The 24,160-nt window shown below is 37.6% G+C and overlaps 1 protein-coding gene across 1 annotated transcript in view; it reads right to left on the minus strand.

Moving 5' to 3' along the window:
• Hipk (Homeodomain interacting protein kinase) overlaps positions 1–24,160 on the minus strand; it is a 435,335-nt gene that overhangs the window by 225,730 nt on the left and 185,445 nt on the right. Inside the window, exons 11-12 of the mRNA XM_067142782.2 lie at positions 21,949–22,017; positions 9,139–9,294 (exon numbers count right to left, since the gene is read on the minus strand). Of these exons, the coding sequence (XP_066998883.2) occupies positions 9,139–9,294; positions 21,949–22,017 (225 nt within the window). The remainder of the gene's footprint in view (positions 1–9,138; positions 9,295–21,948; positions 22,018–24,160) is intronic.

A 24,160-nucleotide genomic window follows, 5' to 3' on the forward strand; every position in this document is an offset into this window, starting at 1 on the left:
TGTTCATAAAGTACAAATAAGCAAAGTAAAAATGTTACCAGGAAAACAATTCTCACCGCCAGAAACCAGTAACAAACTTAAGACGATTGCTGTACAGTACAATTTTTGACGTGTATACGCTGGTGGACAATTTTCAACAGCAATGAAACTTCTCAAGAAAACAATATAAGCAGTGGGGTTCAGTGATAGTAAGTCACCTCTCCTCCTAATTTGAAGGAGTATGGGTTTTAAATATAAAAAATGTAATGAAGGACATAAGATGTTAATGGAACGCAGTGATACTGTTTAGCTAGAATGCTATTTCTAAGGACCATTCATGGCATAAAATAGGAGGTTAACTTGACTATATTTTATATAGACGAGATTTTCATACACCAGAATCAAGGAAGGGATGCTGGGTAATGAATGACGGGACTGGTAGACTTAAGGTTCCTAGCAGTAAGGTGGCTCAGGTTATCGTGTGTCATATGGTATCAGCATCTACAAAATTCTTACTGCAATGCAAATTAATTTAACGCTCGAAATCGGAAAACAGTTCCACTGATTATTTGGACATGAATTCCACATTGTTTAAAAAATGGTTCCTAGAACAGCTACTTCCTAATATCCTGCTGCAGTCAGTAATTGTTATGGACAATGCAAGCATTCAATTCAATTAAATAAAGCACCAAACAATAGCACACGCAAGTCTGACAGCGTATCCTGGTTGACTATGAAAAAAATTTAATTCTTTGTTTTTTTACATTTACGTGTTGAAATTTACTTCACTCAGTACGCTACCATCATTCACACCATCACTTTCACTTGACAAATCAGAAATTAGTCATCTAATTCACATAAACAATAATAATAATCATCATCATCACCACCACCAGCACCACCACTATGTTCATCTACATTGGCCTCCTTGTATCATTCCCATCCATGATTACAGGATAAAATTCTCAAACATTACAAATATAACTCGGGAAATACATGTGTATTGTCTAACAGGGAGCGGTAACTATGGAATGTAAACACAGCTGTTATGATCTCGCTGCCAGCATATGTTAGAGTAATTATTTTATAATATTTCCACGGAATACCTAAGGTGCATTCTTTTGACAACAGGAATTTCTTTCTTAAACTCTACGGAGTTCATATATTATATACTTACAATATTATGATCTAACAACATAAAACCAATTATATTGAAAAGGAATAAAAAATCACAATATTGTAAGCATATTATAGCAAATTCAATACGGGTCTAATCATGAGATTAGTTACATGTAAAGTTCATATATTAGCCGATAGAAGGCAGATGCATATACGAACCGATAAGAACAAAGTAAAGTCAGTGTCAAGATGAACTCAACGTTGGACTCAGAGCAACAGGCAAGGATGTTGAGTCAGCCTCAACATCAGTACTTGAAGAATTAAGATCACTGATGCTGAAAAGCTCCCTCATGAGGCCACAGACAGCATGTCAACAGAGGTGTGGAGTAAGTGTATTGCACACACACAGAGAAGTTACAAGAGGAGGACTTCTCGAGGGAAATTCCGATAGTGAGAATAATGGTACCCTTCACTGTCAATCTTCAAGATTCTGAGCCCGAGAGGAGCTGTAAGCATACCCGGATATGCGTCACTGCGCCGGATGTCGGCTCTCTGCGCTATCTGTTGATAATAGCGGTAAGATAGTGCACAAAATGCGCATTGTGGCACTATCTCTGATGAGAGACCGAAACTACTAGCGCCGAGCAGCTTGGTACCAAAATTTATCATTGAGTTTCATCTCTATTCTATTCTATCCTCTTTGGGCCTGTGTCCATTTTGAGGTAGAATTTTGTTTCGCGTGTACATGAAAAACAAATCGCATAAATACGGGATCAAATTTTACATGGTTGCTGACGCCAAATCTGGTTGTGTAGTAAACATAAAAATGTACTTGGGAAGGGCCGGAAACAAGGACAATTCCATCATATCATTGGTTCATGAACTTTGTGGCAATCTATTAGGGCAAGGTCATGTCGTCTATATGGACAGATTTTACACAAGCCCAGCGTTATTTTATGAGCTAGGGAAGGAAAAAGCCCTTGCGGTGGGTAACTTAATGAAAAATAGAAGGGGGCTTCCAAAAGATCTCCTGAATTTCCCACTGAAGAAAGGAGAATTTTCATTCCGTAGAAGTGATCACTTGTTTTGTTTGAAGTGGAGGGATACGCGTGATGTGTACTTGTTATCGACAGCACATAGTGTGTTTAGGGCACTTCCTCTAAAGCATTACTTTGTCAATTTATATATTTTTCATCTAAACAGTGTTATGTGGCTAAAGATGTTGATAATATATGAAACATGTACCACTTTTAAACATTAAATTGCATTAAGCAATCATTGTATCGACTAGGTGGAAAATAAATAAATACTTAATTGTGAATCTATTGAAGTGCGATACGGACCATGAAGCTGATTTTATGTAAGCACATAGTGTTTCAGCCTCGAAAGTCAAGGTAAAATCTAGATTTGGTACAACGGAAAAAGTGAAGCCAGACGTTGTCTTAGATTACAATGAAAACAAACCTGGTGTGGACCACAACAACCAGCTACTAGCTTACTATCCATCTGGTAGAAAAACTTTGAAGTGGTGGAAGAAAGTATTTTTTTTAATCTCTTCACAGTGGCAGTGGTCAATTCCTTCATTCTGTACAAGAAACCGAGAGATAACAATAAGATTTGTCATCCGAATGGCTACAAGAAGGCTCTTTCAGCTGCATTTGCGGAGAAACGAGGAGAAGAATTTCAGAAAGATCAGCCGTTGCCACCATCTTCTATCAACCGTCTTGCAGCTCGCCATTTTCCAATGAAAATACCATCAACAGAACATAAGGCAAGACCTACAAGAGTGTGTAAAGTGTGTTCAGAAACATCACTAAAAGAGACTGGAAAACGATCTAGGAAAGAGACGCGATGGTATTGTGAAAGCTGCAATACACCTCTCTGTTTACCTAAATGTTTTGAACTTTACCATATGAAGTCAAAATTTTGTTAATTGGGACTGTAAGAAAAGATTATATTGACAAATAACATCCTTTTTTCTCTCATAAAAACATAGTAATGTATTAATGTAAAAATGTTAAATGTAAATATGAAAAAATTATTACAAACATGAATCGAAATTTAAAAAGAAAAAGTTTTAAAAACATCATAAAATATTTTGGCCCCCTTTCATATTCCGGTGCAAAAAATTAAATGAGATCAGTGCTGAGACAGATAGTTTCAAATACAACAAGAATAATTCATTTATCTCAACAAGTGTGGAAATTATAAAGTCTCAAAGTATAGCTAAAATGCTCAGTATACAGCAGTTAACAGGTTACAAATATGCCAGTGTTCAAGGTGTTAAACTACAGTAGAAGATCGCTATAACGAGTATGGCAAATAACGAGAATCCTGTTATAACAGATTTTGTCTGTCCTTTTAAAATTCCTATATTAAACTGTGTATTATCCTTCGGATACAGTGTGATCCTTATCCCAGACGCATACGTTATTACGAGCGATTAAGTGCACACAATTTTTTCCATTACCGACATTTATGCACCCATTAATTATATTGAATGAGATCGATCATCTTCGGTATCGTTTCCTCGCTATGTCCACTAGCAAGCTCTCTCATCGACATTCGAAGGCGATGTCGGAGTAGATTAGTAATACCCGGCGAATGCTGTTCTGTTAATAAAAATGGGAATGAAAGAGGAGAACATATTTTCGTTATACAAGTGTAAATAACGTGTCTGATAGCAGTTGTTAACTCTTAAAAATAAAGGCTAAAGTAAACGATCGCTTAATTTTGATGCTAAATACTAATAAGAATTTTATTGCAGCCAATGGCCATTTTAAGAAATAAATAAAATAAAATATCTTTCCACTTATTGTCACAATGTTTTTTTTTTTTTGCACTTTTAATTGTCATTTCCACTATTCATTAGCAAGCTGGGTGATCGTTTGTTGCCTACGCTTGCACTGTAATGCGTGATACTTCTCACAGTGTTGGTCACAGAGTCTACACACGCAATCCGGGCCTGGTTCATGATAATTCAAGGTCTGGCATACTTTATGATGAAACCCATGTATGACAAACCTCGTAACTGTATGCCGTAAGTCATATCCTGTGCGTGTCCATTCATGGTTGATCATGGCGTCTGTCCCGTAGAAATCCATCCCAATATCTGCTCTTTTTTCTTTTAGTTCTTGTAAGAGTTCTCGATAACTTGTTGTGGATGGTAGCAGTAGGTGAAGTCTTACATCCTCCACTAAAAACGTTTCCCTCGCCAATACATAGACTAGTCGAGATGGAGTGTATTTCGAGACGCTTAGAACTCGCTTGAGGAACCTCGCTTTCAGACTTTCCAATTCTTGCAGTTGTTTCTTCGAGAGGAACTCCCATATTAACTCCAGACCATATGTGGCTACAGGCATAACCTTGATTACGAAAAGTCGCATGGCTGTCTCCAGGGACAGGCGTGGTAGTTGCTTGATGTCGTTGATGTTCCCAATTGCTGCGGCTATTCTTTCCCTCAGGTGTATCGAGAAAGACGTTCCAGTTACTTGAATTGTGATTCCGAGGTATTTGTAGGCATTGCTATTCCTGAGCCTCTGTCCTTTGCATTGTATAAAATCCTGTTTTGCTAATTTACCACCTTTTCTGAATACTACTAACTCAGTTTTGTTTATATTTAGCGCCATTTCATTCTCATCTGCCCATTCTGTGATGAGATCCATCGCACTCTGTAATTCATCTCTATTCTCTGAGGCCAATGCCATGTCATCGGCATATATGTATGCGTTTACACTCTTAGTGCATCTCTTGATCTTAGCTGTCACATCATGCGTTAGGACATTGAATAGTAATGGACTCAATGGGTCGCCCTGAAGCACTCCAATCGTTTGGCTGATCCATTTGGACGTGCAAAGGTTGTCATTTATTTGTACGAAATTTTCTGTTAATATATTTACTGCTAGTCTTGTCAGCCATGTTCTTCCAATTAAAGCTTCCAGCTTCTTCAGCATCTTTGTCCTGTTTACTCTGTCAAAGGCCTTGGTATAGTCAATGAAAACTACATACATCTTCCCTCGATGTTCGGCAATTGCTCGGTGGATGTCTTGAAGTAGATTTCCAGCTGCCATCAAAGTTGATCTGCCTGATCTAAAGCCATACTGTTCTTCCGGCAAAAGCGGATCTACTGTTGTGCCTATGCGTTGGGTCAGCAATCTCGTAAGCAGTTTAAAACCTACTTGTTCCAGTGCAATTCCTCTGTAGGACTCAGGTCTATTCACCTCTCCTTTTCCTTTATAGAGCATTTTTATGGTTGACTTCCTCCAAGATGATGGAATCTTCCCTGTCTCTAGACATTTGTTCAGCAGCTCTGTCCATACTAGCAATAGGTATGGTGCTGAGGCTTTCAGATGTTCATTGAAAATCCCATCCGGACCTGCAGCTCTATGGTTCCTCGTGGCCTCAATAACATTCTTTACTTCAGCTATTGAGAAGGGCGTGCACTGCTCTATTTCATCATCTGTAATGGTTGTGGGTGTTGTGTTATTGTAGCGTAGTGTTTGTTCCAAGTGTGCTTCCCAAACCTCCATCGGTATGTCCGTTGGAAAGCGCGATTGTCTTGTACGGAGAGCTTTATACGGATCTTCTTCAATTTGCTTTATTAGTTCAAGATTTTGCCTTTCCTCGTATTCAACTCTTTTTTGTTTTATTAGAAATTTATATTCCTTTCTAACATTCTGATAATCTGCTAGGTCAGTTATCTCCTTAGTCTGCCTTGCTTTTCTTAGTTTCTCCAAAGTTAGCTGTCTAGTTTGGTAACAATCTCTGTCAAACCATTTTTTCGCGCTACCTGTGATTGTTGCATTCACTGTCGCTCCTTTGATGTAGTTCTCTATTAGGGATAATGCCGCATCTATTTCTCCTTCTCTGATTTCCCTCAGTATATCTTGTATTACTCCTATATTATCCTCCAAGATATTGGTGTCTATTGTTCTCTTAGCCCCTTTTTGTTCATTCTGTATCGTCTTTAAGTTTTTACATCTTAATTCTGTAATCACTGGTATATGTTTCCGCATTACCGAGCCGTCAGTATACGTTAGTAAGTTTTGTGCCTTTGCTTCAAATCCTCGTATTAGCACTAAATCAATTGCACTTCCACCATTGTGACATAGGTATGTCTGCATATTTCGATCATTCACTAGGGTCATACCCTCTTCATTTAGATAGTTCAGTATTAATTCTGTTTTCCTACTCGCTCTATCGATTGGGCAGTTTAGATCTCCTGCAAGGATAATGCTTTCCCCTTGCGGGATTATGTTGAAGGCACTTTGCAGGCTGTCAAGTATGTCTATTGGACTGCAGTCAGGGCGGAAATATACACATATGATTATACCAATATTTGCACGGACCACTAGTAAGTCTTCTTCTGTCATCAATACTTGGAATGGGGCCAAATTTGGTTTAATCAGACAGGCCACCCCCCCCAGATGGTCTTCCTCTGACATCTTTCTTTGCTAAAGCATGTATGTTATAGTATCCCGGGACATCGGTTCTGTTTTCTGGAGTAGCAAATGTCTCTGTCAAAAGGCATATATCAAAATCTCTAAATAAATCGTTTGGGGAATTATTTATCACACCTCTTAGACCTTCCACATTCCATAGGAGTACACTAACCTTGTTATTTATGGGTCGTTTATTGTCTGGTTCAGATAATTTGATTTCATGTGGGTTTCTTGTGATCGGGATCCTAGAGTTCCACGCCTGTGTTCCTCTGGCGACGAAAATTTAGATTGAATCTTCTGACCGTTACCCCTTGTGGCCAGAAATCTGACTGTTTCACCTTTTCCAGTTCTGCGAGTGGTATGCCAACCTTGAAGGCGCTATTCGTGCCTCTTGATGGCAGCTGTTCTACTTGTGTTTTACCCACTATTCCGTTGTCCTTTAGGTATTTCGTTAGCTTCACTGCTTCAGTGTTGTGGTACAGGCCTCCAACGTATAGCCAGGCTGACCCTGACTGGAGTTCTTCACTTCCGACAGTCTTTGTTCCTCTTATGACGGTTACTCCATTTCTTTGTACTCTAGTGTTTACAAATTGATGGTCTTGCGTCTTATTCGTTTGTATTTGAGTAGGTTTAACTTGTTCGTTTGTACTTCCCCTTCTTCCCGTCATGATTATTGTTTCCTGAGGTTGAAGGCTGTCTGTTGGAAGATTTATCTGAGTACTGTCCAACTCATGACATTTTTCTATATTCTGGCACGTTGCTGTGGCGTGACTGTATGATGTGTTATTATTTACTAGACAGTCTGCTTGCTGTAATTGTGCCTCAAGTATGAGGGCCATCTTCTTCAAGAGTGTGTTCCCCATATCTTCTATTTTATCCTTTAGTTCGTCGCAGGTCTTTTTATTCTCTTCTACGGCTTTCTTTATTTCTTTCCCGACCTCTTTTTCTTCTTGCGAGGATGTGTTTATGCCATATGTTTCTAGGAGGTTCCTGCATAAGTTACACATCCATAGCAAATTCCCTTTCTTGCTTTTGAGGGCGTTGAACTCTGTAGTTGTCAACGAAGTGCAGTCTTTATGGAACCATCTTTTGCAGTTTCCATCGCAGCCGACAGCGCCACTATAACCATCAAAGGTATTATCGCATTGTGGACATTTGTGAAGTAGTTCTTCGTTTGACATTCCTGAAGTGTTGTTGGAAGGCATGGTGGGCTCTATATAAGATACTCACTATATACTGTTTAATTTAAAATGTTGATTTAAAATATTACCGGATATGAACTTCCAATTATCTTCTCCGGGAGATTTATTATTGAGGTTGATATGATTGTGTTTCTATGCCTCTCTCTTCTCTTTTGGACTCAAGATGGCGGACTGACTATCTTTATTCTCCGCCACGCGTTAGCGCTTAGATCACTCAACGTACTCCTAATGTGGAGTGCGACCTTAGTGTGTTCAAAATCTTTGACAAGATGGCTTCTCACAACAAGAAAATTTCGACACTAAAATTTCAATTTTATCTCAGTATTCTCTATTCTAGTAGTAAGTAGAGATTTCAATATATCCCTGAAGCTTAGTCTACCTGATTAAACCTGTTTTACCACGTTGATTCACTCTGTAACTCACTTTCTTCGTCAGACTTGTAGCCGTGTAGTAATGATGATCTCCAGCCTGCGCCTTCTAATATTAAAGTCTGCAATTAAGTAAGAATGGGATACACCTCAAGATATGGCAGAGTGTATAATTTCTCTACTGGTGCTTGAAATAGGTATTCATATAGTATGGTTAAGCTAGATTAGGTGATGTTCTTTGAATAAGAAAACTAAAACGTTTGCCACAAAATGCGATCAATCATCTTGAGAGAGAGAGAGAGAGAGAGAGAGAGAGAGAGAGAGAGAGAGAGAGAGAATATATATACACACATACATATTCGTACCTTACCCAATCAAAAGTCCTCAGATAGGGTAATTCCTTTTCAGCTGTTGCAATTCATGAACAGACCAATCTACCACGTCAGAGGGATATTAGTGCCCAAGAAATTTAAACGTGCATGCACAAAGCATGTGATGGAAAGACACAAATAATAAGGCTTTCCTCCTTCTACCTCATCCTCTTTTTTTTTTTTTTTTTTTTTTTTTTTTTAACTTCACCCTTCATACTTTATTCTTCTAGTGTACCTTTCTCAACTTTTATTTCACACAGAATTCTACTTTGTTTCATAATTCTCTCTCTCTCTCTCTCTCTCATGTTTTAAAATTTGCATATATATATATCTTCAAAAATACACTTATTTCAGTCATTTTGTACTCTTTCCCCCCTGACTGTTCTAACTTTTAATGTGTAAGTAGTTACTGTTAGCTATAGTTCAGTCATTCTACATAGTCTATGATAGGTTACTTTTTTAACATTTGAAATTAGTTATTTATCAACCTAATTCTGTTCCTGATCAAGTAGCAGTATTAAATAAATTTTCATCTATCATGTATCTATAAAAATTGTTCTACAGAATCTACAATCTGGCATTAGAAAACAACTACTCTATACATATATATAGTAAAAAGGTTCTCTATTTTTCAACTGTACAAAAATAAATTTGTTACCTGAAGGATGGTACTCGAATCAACAAGAAGAGGTCGTCCCCAGTCACCAGCATCTGATAAGAGAGGCTGTTGGATTGCAGCATGTTGCGGTGGCAACTGCTGCCATGAAGGGACCACCATTTGCCGATTTCCAGGCCATGAAGTTTGCACTGCATTCTGCAAATTATAATGGATACTTTACTATCAATAAGTAAGCATACAGTGTATCTGAAGGCAGGGATCTGGGAATGAGAAATAAATAATCAATTTGAGGGACATTTTCAGCAGTCCCAACATGAAGCTAACATTCATACACAAGTAATTCCCACATATCTTTTCAAAATTTGGGCATTATTTGCGTCAAGGTTAATAAAATGCTCCTGACATAAAAAAATCTGGAAGTTTGTATTTTTCTGCTGATCTGTTGGCAATTCTGTTCTTGCCACGAAAATATCATGTTATTTCCATGGTGTCAGTTTAAGTACAGCAGTAGCACGTGATTAGGATGGCTGATGAGAGTTCTTGTAGGTGGTTCACAGGTAGAGTAAAGCTTCACATTATTCAAGAGGGACAGCAAATCAGTAATCATACTGCGGAAAGAAAATACCAATGAAGACGAGTGTTGCAGTACAATACGTGATTGGAGGAAAAATAAAGCTAGTTTTGAACAAACAACCACTGAGCATTTTGCAGATTACTTTCCAGAAATCAAAAACAGGATATGAGAGAGTATGAATGTGTGGTCAGGAGTAAAATGTGTCAGTTGCAAGCTAAATTATGGGGTGAAATGCCAGGATGGATGCCTCAAGCGTGTTTTTGAAGAAAATAACGTCAGTTTTCGTAGAAACACGAACAGTGCGCAATGTCTTCCATCCAATTACAACTGCTATTGGTATGCAGCAGAAAATTTCATATGGCCTCTCACAAACTGATAATACAGACAGGACACCAGTATATTTAAAAATTCTGCTGTCATATGGGCTATTAATGAAGCTTACAATACGAGGAATTTGTGTTGTTGTTCTTCTTCTTTCACTTTTCCCACACCCTAGTGGCGTCAAGAGTGCGAACTGTAATGCATATATGGATTTGGATGCACTTCCTGAAGGCAAACCTATATGGAAAGCTGTATTCACTAACTGCATTTCGGCTTACACAAACAATTTAATGTGAAACAAGAGCTAAAAGGTTTCCACCTATTCAATACTATGTATTGTAACCTAAAAATGTTACATAATTTGGAACTAGTTTCAGTCCTGCTAAAGAACATCATCAGTCAAAATAATTAAGGTTAAGGCAAGACATGAATTACAAAATTTTCTCGCATAATTGCATTATTTACGCATCCCAATATTTTTGGGTCCAAAGTGGAGGAAACAAAATGTTCACGTATTTAACGCACCCACTTCTTCAAACATCCAACACGCAGCTCCGGATAGTTTTCGAAATAAAGATATCCACTACTTAGATAATAGCCTTCCAAATGCGAGACCGGACATTCCAAATACTGAGCAACGTGCAGTTATCAGCCGTAGAAAATACCACTGCACTAGTTCCGTGAGAGAATCAGCGCAGAAGTGACTAGTGATGCTCTATTCCAGCCTGGTACAAACATTTTTTGCAAGTGTTTTGGTATGGGACATGCGTTTTCTGTGATCTCAGAATTGTTTGTTGGTCCACAATGAGCAAGAATTCAAGTCATCATATAAACTCGAGGTGATTAGTTACATTACATGAAATAAATATCATTGTAGACCGTATTGGATATCAGATAATAAACATTAAAATAAGAACAATAATATACACCACCTTTCCAATACCTATCAGTCCTTATATTTAGGATACAAACATTACAACAGGTGTTATAAGTTGGGACATGTTTCACAAAACTGTTGTAAGCATCCTCAGCCAAAATAAACCTTAGCCTAAAGTTTGGTCAGGGCCCCGAACCAAGTGACCTTAAAGTATATGGTTCCCTAAGATCCAACATTTACATTAGAGACAATCATTAGCCTTAAAACTAGTGTGAAAACTCTAACAATGTTCGACATAGCCAAGAGTAAAAACACTACAATCTTTTTGACAGAGGTTAAAACATAAAACATAACATAGAGCTGATAGTGAAGCAAATAAAATCATACAGGATATCATATTGCTATCAGTCAATCAATAAAAATGTTTATACATAAAAATGATTATTTTATGTTCGTTGGAATGAAGAAGGTAATTAGAATAGCCACTAGTTAAATCTCATTCCATTGCATAGACACGAGTCAGGTGAAACAATCACATATAGTAGTTGACTAATGGAGTAGCAACACATCACAGGATTGATCACACCTGAAACTGCGTATATGTAGAGGCAAATATCCAGTTCCTTTAAACATAGGTAGCCGAAAACAGGTGTCCTTGAATTTCTACTGGGAATTCAACTAAGTCATAGATGGAGAAAATAAGACGCAATGAGCGTGAAATGAAGCCTGAAAAAATGTAAGAGAAAAAATGTACTCATTGCCTTGAAAATTAGTGTCCAAAAAATGAGAGTCTAAGACCACTTAACCCGTATGTTGGAAGACCAGTGACTGGTCACCTTAGCTGCTTGAGGTGGTCTGGTAATCGTCTGCCCGTTGCCACGTGTGTTGTATCGGTGAGCTTGTTTGGGCGGAGAGCAAGTGGGGAGGGGAGGGGTAGGCGCAACAATGAGAACGCTAGAAGTTGGCGGTGGAGTTATGGCATGAGGAGGGGATAAGGTGGAAGCAGTCATTACGATGGGAGGGATATTTAAAGGTTTATAATTGAAAATTTTCGTGAAATTATTATGATTTATATCAAAATTAGCAAGTAACTTGGGGACTTGTTCAATTATCAGGCTATTGTTCTTGGAGACATCATTCAAATTACTATTATTATTATTAAAGTGTTGAGCCAGAAAAATGCAAGTATTTTCAAATCCGGTCATTAAGCTGTTTTTATTTACGTATTTAATAATGTGAAGGCCCTGATCAATTGTAGAAAAATTCTGGCCGGAATCCCTCATATGGTTGCTCATAGCCGAGTATTTTTTATGCTTTAAGGCATTATAATGTTCCAAGTACCTAGTTCTAAAACTACGGCCAGTTTGCCCGATATAAGAAAATTCGCACCGGGGGCATTTAAGTCTGTAAATACCAGAGTTCGAAAATTTGACCTGAGAAGCGTTTAACGAGCTGGAATTTAAAAAATATGTTCCGATTAGTGTTGCCAGTTCGGTAGGCGATTCTGATATTATGCTTCTTTAACGGGTTAGTAATGCTGTATATAGAGATCGGGCCAGCTAGGAAGACGTCTGGGAGCGCATGCGCACTTTGGACTATCCCGCATAGCGCATCCCTTCCTAACAGAGCTCCTGCTACAAGGACAGTACAGTGCATAAGTTTACACTCAGCTGTCGCACGCTGCTTTCTAATTTCTCATTGTGTAGTAACTGTGGTTAGTGGTGGTGGTGTGCGTTAGGCCTATCTACGACTGTATGGAAGGCGTTAAAAGTAGCCTGCATCGTAAGGTGCAGCAATCTTGAATGTTGAACGTTATAGACTTTATGGAAAGGGGGGCAGTGGAAGAAAAGTTTGTGATAGATTGCAAGAAAGTGCAGGAAAGTAGTAGCATCAGCTGAATTATCTGTAATTTTAATTCTACCGGGTCCTTATAGGTTTCTTTAAACCAGTTCGATTTTGTTTTTGGGTTACGGAAGAAGTCAAAGATTTGTTTGGTTAATCTATTAGATTTCATTCTCAGAAGAAGATGGCCGAAAAAATTATCCTCCTTCTCATCGTATCTGAGTTTTTTTCAATTTTCTTGTAGCGTGTTTCATTCTTGATGTATATTATCTTATTATTAATATTATTATTATTATCCAGTTAGTTTACATGACGTGGCTCAGGTTATGAAGCCTGGTGTTATACTGTACATCTACGGTGTCGTAAAGTTAATTTTACATCAAATTATAATTTAAAATAAGGTATACGCAAATGGATAGACGAAAATGAGTTTGACAGCTACTATAATAAGAGGTTAAATTATGACGAAAACGAGATTGACAGCTACTATAATAAGAGGTTAAATTATATATAACTCCTTAAATCCATCTATCATCTGTAACACTTCTAAATAAATTCATTTCGGCTAGGTATGTCTGTAATTTACAGCTCGAAGGTAATTCCACTAACTGAAAATCTGCGGAGTGTTACATGTCAGTTATAACAAATATTTCGGGTCAACTGTACGTCGCCATAACACTGATCGTCATAAAAGGAAAGAAAAATTCCACCTAAACAATACGACAATTAACGATAATAAGCGACTGTCTCGTATCCCTCATTGTTGCGTATGCGCCAAAACAGTAGGTTGGTCTTACTTCAGATTTTCATGAATAAAAGCTTATAATGCTGCTTCTTTGTTACTTTGTTTTTTATCACATTGTGCCCGTTGCATTTTCGGACGTGTTCCAAAATGGCGCCTAGGAAAGGTATAGACCATTCAAACTAAGGAGAGTATACAACGAAGTCTTAACATTTAGATACAATAGGAGGCCATGATTAACTTGGAACGACTACATTTCAAGGGCAGTGCAGAACAGAGCAAGGTCAAGCAAATTGTTTCAAAAAAACAAGTAAAATAGAATAGATTGAAAAAACTTACTTGAAAAACTGAACTGGAGAGAACAAGAAGCAAATTGCTGTTGCTCTGTAAAAGTAAGGAAATTGTCAAAATTGCGGCAGAAATTCTGAGGAAAAACCAAGGTAGATAGAGTAAGAGGTAGAGATCACGCGCAGGTCTCCCCACCACTCTTGGCCGTCGATGACGTCATCTTGAACCCTCAGTACCTTGTCTTCTGTATGAGGTAGGCTAATACACAGCTGTGAGCTATTTTGTTTTAGCCACAAGTTAGAGATAAGACAACTTCATTGATATTTTAACTTCACCTCAGAAAAGGCATTCCAATTCACTATTACAGTAGAGTAATAATAGGAGATCAAATACAGTGTGAATCAAGCAGCGTTTCTGAAGTGTTTCGATCTGTATAAAAGGTTGTAACAATGTTAAGACTGTGAACGCAGTGGAATGGCCATTCCATATGTTCATGTTACCTATGATAACAATAACAAGGGGGCTCTACTTGTTACAGACTCAAACATTAAAGCGTGATGATTACAAGAAATATGCCCGTTGTTACAGCAATATTGGGGAACTATATACACTGTCAACAACACAAACCGCAAATGTTGGGAAACTGTCCACAACACCAGTATAGTAAATGTTCTCCTCCAAGTGCCAGGAGCTGACAAATTCCACGTTAACATTAGATAGGCTGTATAAATTAATGAACCTGTATATTAACATTCTTAGCACTGGTTTCATATACAACATAATAAATAGCCTTTCATAAAAAAAATAGGTGTTATACACAAAGAATAATGCTGATATTTTTAAAAAAGAACATCAAACACACTCTATAGCATCAATGGAATTTCTTCGCTTTTCTTCTTTTTTATCGGTATTGTATTAACTGAAACCCGGTCTCTTGAATGTCTTTCTTACTTTTGTTTAAAACGTCCATTCGAATAAAAGAACGGCTTCCCACGAAGCAACTTGTAAGCTCATAAATTTCGGGGAATTTCTTCTTCAGGATATCCGTAAGGTTTGTGATGATGTTAAAACCCTCTTTCAGTTCTTACCCGTGGTAAAATTTGAACTCTCTTTCCATCTGCACCACAGTGGAGTACCATCTTTGTGTAGGCTGTATCAAACTGTCTCTAGACGTTTATGAAATCTAATTTTCACCTTTTGTATTTTGACCTGTTTTCTATTTCTGTATCGAGGTTCTTCTTCTTTACCGTAAAAGCTATACAGCCAGTGAAGTCTTTAAGCAGCTCATCACGATCCTTGGTTTCGCGACTGTCCTCGACCTGTTTTACTAGCTCTTCAAGGGCTTTAACGAACCCTTGCTCATCCCCCAGTAAAGAATAGGATGGTGTGGGCTCGACGCTGGCATTATTAAAAAAAAAACACAATGGTGTAATTGCGGAAGTGTAGAGTGTTGAATATGAGGAAAGGAAGGTTAAGGACGACACAAACACCCAGTCCCCAGGCGAGGTATATTAATCATTTACAATTAAAAACCCTTGTCCCGGCCGGGAATCGAACCCGGGACCGCTGGGTGACAGGCGGACGCGTTGCCCCCCAATATCCATGGAGTTCATCAGTATCATGTTACATATTTGGACATAATGTTTCATAATCTTCCGGAGAACAGTTGGAATTTCTTATCGCCTCGAAAGCATTGAGGCTGACAGCTCTGCTTTGCTACTGCGCACCTCTCTCGTGATCCCTACCTTGTATTCTACGTACCTTGGGAAAAACTACTATAATCTAGAAGAAGACTGCAAAACAACCTGCAGAAACACTGTGGGGGATATAAATACAGCGAGATATACGAGAATTTATTTAAATACGTATACTGATAGACCCGAGGCGCTCATCCCCCAGTAAAGAATAGGATGGTGTGGGCTCGACGCTGGCCTTATTAAAAAAAAAACAAAAAAAAAACACAATGGTGTAATTGCGGAAGTGTAGAGTGTTGAATATGAGGAAAGGAAGGTTAAGGACGACACAAACACCCAGTCCCCAGGCGAGGTATATTAATCATTTACAATTAAAAACATAAATTGGAAGCCGTAAGAAGAGAAAAGGAATTACTCCATTAAAAGAAAAGTTGAGGAAGGAGTAATATTTTAGAAAATAAATAATCTGAATTTGAAGATTTTCGCAAGACAAGACAAAAGATCTTATGCGGATTTAGAGAATTGGTCGATTATAACACAAAAGAAGACTAAAACAATAGTTTAAAAGAAATATTATTCTAACAAGAATCTAAAATGAATATTTACTTTTCGAAAATATTTGATTTTATTGGCAGTTAGTCCGAGGAGAAGATGATCCGCTAAGCATCCAGATGGACCAACCTGGAGTGAGATATCATCCGAACAGCTGAACCTACCCGAGATGCGAGGAGGAATTCGCCCAGCCGAACCAACCTAAGATGAGATGAGGAGTCCAGCAGAACCTCGAACCATGGCCAATGAACCAGCGATGTGGCGAGCAGAAGGAGAGCAACTGACGGCTGATATGATGAAAGACGAGCTAAGTGTTTATTATAAGTAATATAATTCTTAATTTAGCAAGGTATATGCAGTAGAATAGAATATTCTATGTGTGAAATATTTAAATGTGCAAGTGAAACAGCGAAGTGAAGTACGTTACATTTAAGCTGCTAATGCTATATTAAGTCAGTGTATAATTAGATATCTCAAGAAGTATGACTATGTATGAACAGGTGATTCAATGAGGTAGTTGAGAATATAAGTAGGAAGAAAAGTAATATAACAGCTGATTGCAAAGATTGTCATATGATGAATAATATCTATGAATCTCGCGAAACCATTCAGTCAAAGATTACGTCACAGGTGGATCGTGTATGAGAAGTGATAGAGTTGAGTTATTCCTTGTAATGTTGTTAAATGCACAAATACAGTATTTAAGGTTAAGCATCGTAATTTTGGAAGAGAATTGATCAATGTAAAGGAATATTCACGTACGGAAGAATGTTATGTCTCAATAGTTGCAAATAATATGAAGAAGGTTATGAGTGATGAAAATACGATATTGAGAAAGATGAAATGGAATTAATTTAAGGTTGTTTAAGGTAGTAAGAAGTTATATGAGTTGATTTGAGTATGATAATGTGCGTCGTGGTAATTATGAGACATATATATGGATGATAGACGTTAAATATGAATGATATTGGATCAGTTAGACGATGCAAGTACTGGAAGAGAAATACACCACGAGAGTGACTTGAAATAAGGTATGGATGGTGAATATTCGTATACAGTTGAGATTTGAGAGGTGATGTAGTATCGAATACAGCTGTTAATATATAGATATATGAACTTTGTGACATATTCTCAAAATATGTGAAATATGAAGTAGGCAAGGCGATATATATATAGTAGAGTCGACGTATGAACATAGTACCGAGATATCATACTGCAGATACTTGTTGAATTACTTGCACATATGATATATTTGAGATAACGAATGAATGCATAGCGAGCCGAATGGCAATAAATTAAGAATTATGTAGATAGAATAGTGAGAGATTATTTTATATTTTGAATGTTGTTTTATAATTCATGCTAAAATTTTAAATGAGAAGAAAGTAGATTAGGAGCCGTGATTTAAGAGGCAGTAGGGATGGAAACCTTAGCACGTCAGTCGTCATAATACAGTTCTTCAGAATGATATTCTACATTAACGAATTCAGATTTCATGACTTAGAAGTGTATAAATTATAAGGAGGAATTCCAAATTATCCTAATTCTAATGTAATTGCGTTACATTGATCCATGTGAATGACTAATTTTTCAAGGATGATTATAGATAATTTGATTTCATTTCAGAAATATTGAATTCATAATATCATGTTATTTTATTAGTAATATTATTAAATATTAGTGCTGACTTAAATATTAAATTTCATAATTATTATTTATTTTAAACAACGACTGTGTAAGTGTCATAATAATAATAATAATTTCGTGTGGCTATTTCTAGCCGAGTGCAGCCCTTTTTTTAAGGCAGACCCTCCGATGAGGGTGGGCGGCATCTGCCAATTGTAGGTAACTGCGTGTTATTGTGGTGGGGGATAGTGTTATGTGTGGTGTGTGAGTTGCAGAGATGTTGGGGACAGCACAAACACCCAGCCCCCGGGCCATTGGAATTAACCAATGAAGGTTAAAATCCCCGACCCAGCCGGGAATCGAACCCGGGACCCTCTGAACCGAAGGCCAGTACGTTGACCTTTCAGCCAACAAGTCGGACGAGTGTCTTAATGATACGAGTTCTCAGTTCTTTTGAGTTTTTCTTAGTTTAATAAATGTGTTTCCTCATCATTTATAATTCAGTGAGTGATAATTTATAGTAGTAGTTAGTAGATTGACTTAGTTTGTAAGGTGTTTTTCATGTGATTTGCATTAAGAAATTGCGGTCGAGATGAATTTACATTTTATGCGATAGGAAGGAGACGTTCATCGGTGATTATCGCGTACGGTCCATACGTTTTTCTCAGAATTCACGTAAAGCCTAATCTACAAGAAAAATTAAATATTTTTCTTATTTGATGAGATACCCTGTGATTACATCTGACTGTCAGGAATTGATAGCTGTGTCGTACCTGGTCACGGGAAGGGCTCAATGTTGTCAACGAGGCTTATTGTCATGAGGTACGCATATGATACGGTCGTGGAGTTATTTTTGTTTAAGGTTCCTAGAATCTAAATTTGTTATAATGGCCAAAAAGAAGACGTATTCTGCTAACACAATAGTGGAGAAGATGCGGATCATCAAGGAAGTCGATGAGAAGAAAAATCTAAAAGTGAAATACCAAAAACATGCCGAATACCACTATCAACACTATCAACGTTCTTAAAAATTCGAGAAAAGATTGAATAACAGGCGATTGAAGCTAAAAAGATTGATTGACAAAGGCAAATTTGAGGAGCAAAGCACACGGGAGGTAGAAGACTGAGTTAATACATGGGAGGTAGAAGACGAGTTAATAGTGTGTTTTCATCAAGCCATTTAAATAATATTCCGGTGGATGGTCCAATGATAAAGGAAAAGACCAATGAACTGGCATTGAAGTGCAGACTGGACTTCCAGTCTTCGAATGGCTGGCTGCAACGATTCCAAGAATAGCATAATATCACTTGGCAGACAGTGAATGACGAAAGTGCAAGTGTTGACACAGAACATATTAACGAATGGCGGGAACGAGTGGCACTGATTTTAGCGAAATATGCACCCAAAGACGTGTTCAATATGGACGAGACAGCTCCCTCTTTTAATGCCCAACCAAAGAGAATTCTCACTGTAAAAGGACAGGCTTATCAGGGCGGAAAAATCTTTAAAGGACAAAGTAACAGTGATGCTGTGTTGTAATGCAGATGGCAGGGAGAAATTATGCCATCTTTTTATAGGCAAGTTCGCAAAGTCCCGCTGTTTTAAGGGTGTGAAGAATTTTGCGTGTGATTATATATGTTCTAAAAATGCTTGGACGACAGGAAATTTGTTCCGTGAATGGTTGCTCTGTTTGGAAAGAAAGATGGCGTGTAAAGTCCGCAATATTATTCTTTTTCTGGATCGATGTGCTCCCCAGAACCATGATGGACTGGAACGTAAAAATATCCATCTTCTGTACTTGCCGGCAAACACGACCTGCCACATGCAACTATTGGATCAAGGGATTATTTATTGCGTGAAACGTGCATATCGGAAGCGGCTTGTTTAATTTTTAGTAAGAGGCGTATTAAGAAATATGCCCTACTCTGATATCAGGAAGTAGAATGTCATGGATGCGAACAGACTGTAGCTGTGGCTTGGGACACTGTGACACTGTCCACTATAAAGAACTGCTTCTGGAAGTTCAGGTTCTTTGCGAATGATACGGAAGAAACAGCCATGGCTGAAGCCGATAATGGGGACTGGACTGATTTGTAACAGCATTTGAAGTTGGAAGAAATATTAGAAGACTCTGTGAACACTGACAATCAAGTACCAGTAACAGACTGTATCTCTTGCGACACGACTGACCTGTGCGAGCTAACGGACGTGAAATTGGAAGCAGACGGAACATCAGAAACTGAGTCTCTTCTCACCTGCCTGCTGGCTAAAGATGCAAAGACAACCTTATCAATTCTGGACAGTGTCATCTCTACTAGCAATGCCCCAGAAAATGTTGTGAATGCAATGGATGTAAAAGAAGATTTTATTTCGACAACCTACAGAAATGCACTTGAGCAGCGCACCAATGACTCATATTTCAGAGAAGAATGACGTTTTTAGTGTTTGCCTAACAAGGAAGTTGTTGAAATGTTTTATTGTTGGAACTTACTTTCTATGTTGGCTACCATGTTCGCATAACTTTATATTGGCCACCCTGTCATACATAGTTTTTTCGTGTTTTCATTTGTTTTCGTGTGTTTTGAACATCGAGATATCAATGGTTTCAAACAAAGTCAAATAGAATATCGTGTGTGCATTGTATCAGAATGCAAATATGATTGCATCTTGGATTATAATCAACTTACAATAGTTATGCGAGTACTTCATACCATAGATAACTGCTGGGTTCATTTTTCTTCATAAATAATGGATATAAAGCACCAACTGTGCACAGCTTGTCAATTTCAAAGTTCATGCTGCGTCAACATTTTATTACTGTATTCATTTAGTGATCGTAGACACTGCCTGTGAACTGTCTAATTCAATTCGCTACAATCACACATCCTTTCTGCTGATAGCGGGTGATTGACAATAGTTTTGTTGCTTCAGTTTATCAGTTTATGCATAGGAGTGTTTTAAACATTCAAGAAGAAAGGGGCAGTCTATTTAGGTATGTAAATTTTAAGACTGATGAACCCTGGACTTCTTTATTATAATGTAGATCTCTGTACCATATACCCAATTTTTGCTGCTTTCTTTTATTCTTGTTGTATTCTAGGCTGAAAAAATTGGAATTATCTTTCTTACAATTTCTGCTCTATTCGTCTTGAGGATCTGAGGTATCTGGGCTCGAGTTGCAAATACAACACTAACATATTTTCAGTATTTTTTGTTATGCAAAAATTCATTTAACTCGAAGTTACGTAATTCAAAGTTTGTTTTTCTAGGGTCCCGATCATTTTGAATTATCAAGGTTTTATATTATCAAGATTTTTGACTAATTTCATCTGTGTATGAGTTTTTGTAAGATTATAATTACATAGGTGCCAACCTTTGAAATGGCTTTTCCGCAATCCTCCTTCCCTACCCTCCAAAAAATTTTGGAATCAAATCCAAAGCACACTCATCCCTTCTGGATAACAACACCCTCTATGCCCTTCCCGACAACAATCTATTCTATAATATATCCTATTACACAATAAATTTGCACATTACCACTTAGTTCTGTCATAAAACATTATCTGTAACTTGTTTCCCATGCAGCCAGTGCTTTTGTGTGGGATTTTTCTGGTACCATCCTTTCCAATGTGAGAACATTTTCATCTTATCAACAATAAGCGATTCCAGTGTAGATGTCATTTTCGTAGGCCTGAAGTGCTTGGTTTTTTTCTTCTTCCCCTATTAACACTGAAAACTCTTTCTGTGGGAGACTTACTTGTCAGGTACACTTAATACTGCAATAATACAAGATTACAGTTTTCAGTGAAGAATAAAAGAGTAGAGTTCCTTCATTCACAATCAATTTCACTATGTTCAGAGGTAGCAAAAGGAAGTGACGATGGAATAAGTATCGTTGCCAACTCACAAACATTGAAAAGGAGTGAGTTGAGTACTAATGCTTGAAAAGATGCATGTTTCCTTATTTTTTCTGCAGAAATCATACTTTCTTTATAATGTCACTTTTCCGTAATAATTTACCCTTTGACCGTAATGCCGTAATCGTGAGGGGAAATCCGTAATAATTATGGATAATCCGCAACAGTTGGCACCTCTGTAATTATAGTGTACACATTTCATTACTGTGGTGTTTAGCCGAATTTCTGGGTTTTAATTCCATATTGCAAGTTTCTTTTCCGGGGTCCCTCCAGAAACGAATAACCGAGGTTAGACTGTACCTTCAAAAACTCGTACAACAATTAATAGTTGCAATTTTTACTCTTATACTACCGTATAAAACACACAGAATATAACACTACCTAAATTGGTTAGTCAATGAACTGGCTTACATACCGTTAACAACATCTGTCTACCACTCTGCTCAACCATAGATACTGGTACATACTGCTGTTGGGCAGCAACCTGAAAAAATAAGCACATGAAAACATTTGCTCTATTGCTACATTCTGTTGTGGGCTTTAGGATTTCATCATTCTACGCTATCACTATCACAATTCTGTAGTAACTGTAGCGTATTCTGGAAAGTTCAGAGACATAGGATGGGAAGACAACTATAGCAGGGAATATCTTAATAGTATAGGGAAAAGTTTCAAAGTTAATGCAAAACAAACTTGCCAAAACATGATGGGCCAATTGCGGAAACGGTGTTTAGACGATGTCTACGGTTAAACAATGCCTAAGTATGTCTGCCACATTGCAGAGACGTTATTTATAACTTAGACACTGTCTACAACCGATGTTCAACCGGTCATGTTTTAAACACTGCCGAGAGCACTGTTTAACCAAAAATGAGAAGAGTGAATCACAATCAGAGGTTATGTATCATGAAACATGTAATTTGTATTATCATGTTGAGACAATTCCGGGAATAAAGGTTAGTCCGACGCCCTCTCTGTGGGTCGCCCGCTGCTAAATCGCAGCAATTCATTTGACATGTACGGGGAGAAGGTCTTAAAATAAGGTTTCGCTTTTCGAGAGACTGGTTTTTCGAGACTGACAAAGGGACAGTCCCATAACTGGCAACTTGAATTCAATTCTTGGCAACCGATATATATTATTATATACATGGGGTAATTTCCATGGAATTATAGGTCACTTTAACTACATACATATTACATGTCCCGATCATCAGAGGGCTGTCACATACATCAACCGGGAGGGATTAACTTATATTTACTGCCAAGTAAACACACATAACAGTGAAAACTAAAAAGTAGATTGTATGTGGTTTATATATATAAAATCGTATAAGTTTTCGGCAACTATCAAATAGGAAAAGGCAAGTGGTGGTGATATTGGTGATTACTGTTTAAAGAGGAGGACTGGGGAAGAAGAGCTGTGGCCACAATAACAGCCCTAGTAATTGCCTGGTGTAAAAATAAGGAAACCATGGGAAACAATAACTGTTTACATTTCACTAGCTTGTTAATAACCATCAATCAAAATTAATCACAAGTATAGTTTAGTCGTATTTCAAAATTCATATTGCCTATTCTGATTTCTAAGACATACAATGATCATTATTATTATTATTATTATTATTATTGTTATTCAGTTGGAATTGTTTAGTCCTAACTTTAGAATGAAAATGAAGAGGGGGAGGGGGTTTCTAGTTCACTTTTTACCTTGAATTGTGTAGGAATAACGCAGAAAATATCATGCTGTTAAACTAGATCCTGGATCACCAAATGGTGCAGTTACAATGTAACTTGGCCCATTTGGCCACTGCTGACTAAATGTGAGTGGCAATGAAGGCTAGTCTTTTCGCTTTATAAATGAAATTAAGTGAAGATCTTTGAACCCATTCTGAACAAATTCTATGATTGTCAAAACGATTTCCTCTCCCCCAAAACCCAAGCTGGATTTGTGAAAAAATTGCAGTACAATTGATGCAATGCATTCTGCATATGTCCTTAATGGAGATGGCTAGCACTTTTGAGTTGGATCCAACAGATTCATGCAGTGCCATGAAGCTATCTCCTCGCTGCTGCTGGAGCATTTGATAACTTTTGATATATTACAGTTGGCATCCATTCCCCAAGGCTTGGTGGTACCACAACTTCAGCCATTCTCGTCAAATTGTGAACCGTGTTAGTGCAGATCTGCACTGCTTTTCTTTACTGATAAAGTCATGCTAGCTGCCGAAAGAAGCTTGAACTTGAATGCCAAACCCAATAATGGAACGACTGATTGGCACAATACGTGCTGCATCTGAACAAAACGGAAAAGTAGGTATATCACCCATTTATAATGGGAACCATCAAAGTTAATGATGAGTACCTGCGGTGAGATAAACAAAGTTTCCAGTTCTTGATTCTACAAGTTTCCAATGTAGACATAACGAAAACACTTCGGCATTGCACTGATCCAGGAGAAAATATTGTCCCTGGAAAGGCAAAGTATAATAAGGGACAAAATATGAATTTTATAAGAGATGATAAAAACAAATAGCGAGTCGAATACTTACAGTTTAGGTTTTTATCCTACTCCTAAAATGAATTTTTCACTTTAGTATCATGTAACGTTACGCTTTTATTCAATCATA

Source organism: Anabrus simplex, chromosome 3 (assembly GCF_040414725.1).
Source record: "Anabrus simplex isolate iqAnaSimp1 chromosome 3, ASM4041472v1, whole genome shotgun sequence".
Classification (NCBI taxonomy): domain Eukaryota; kingdom Metazoa; phylum Arthropoda; class Insecta; order Orthoptera; family Tettigoniidae; genus Anabrus; species Anabrus simplex.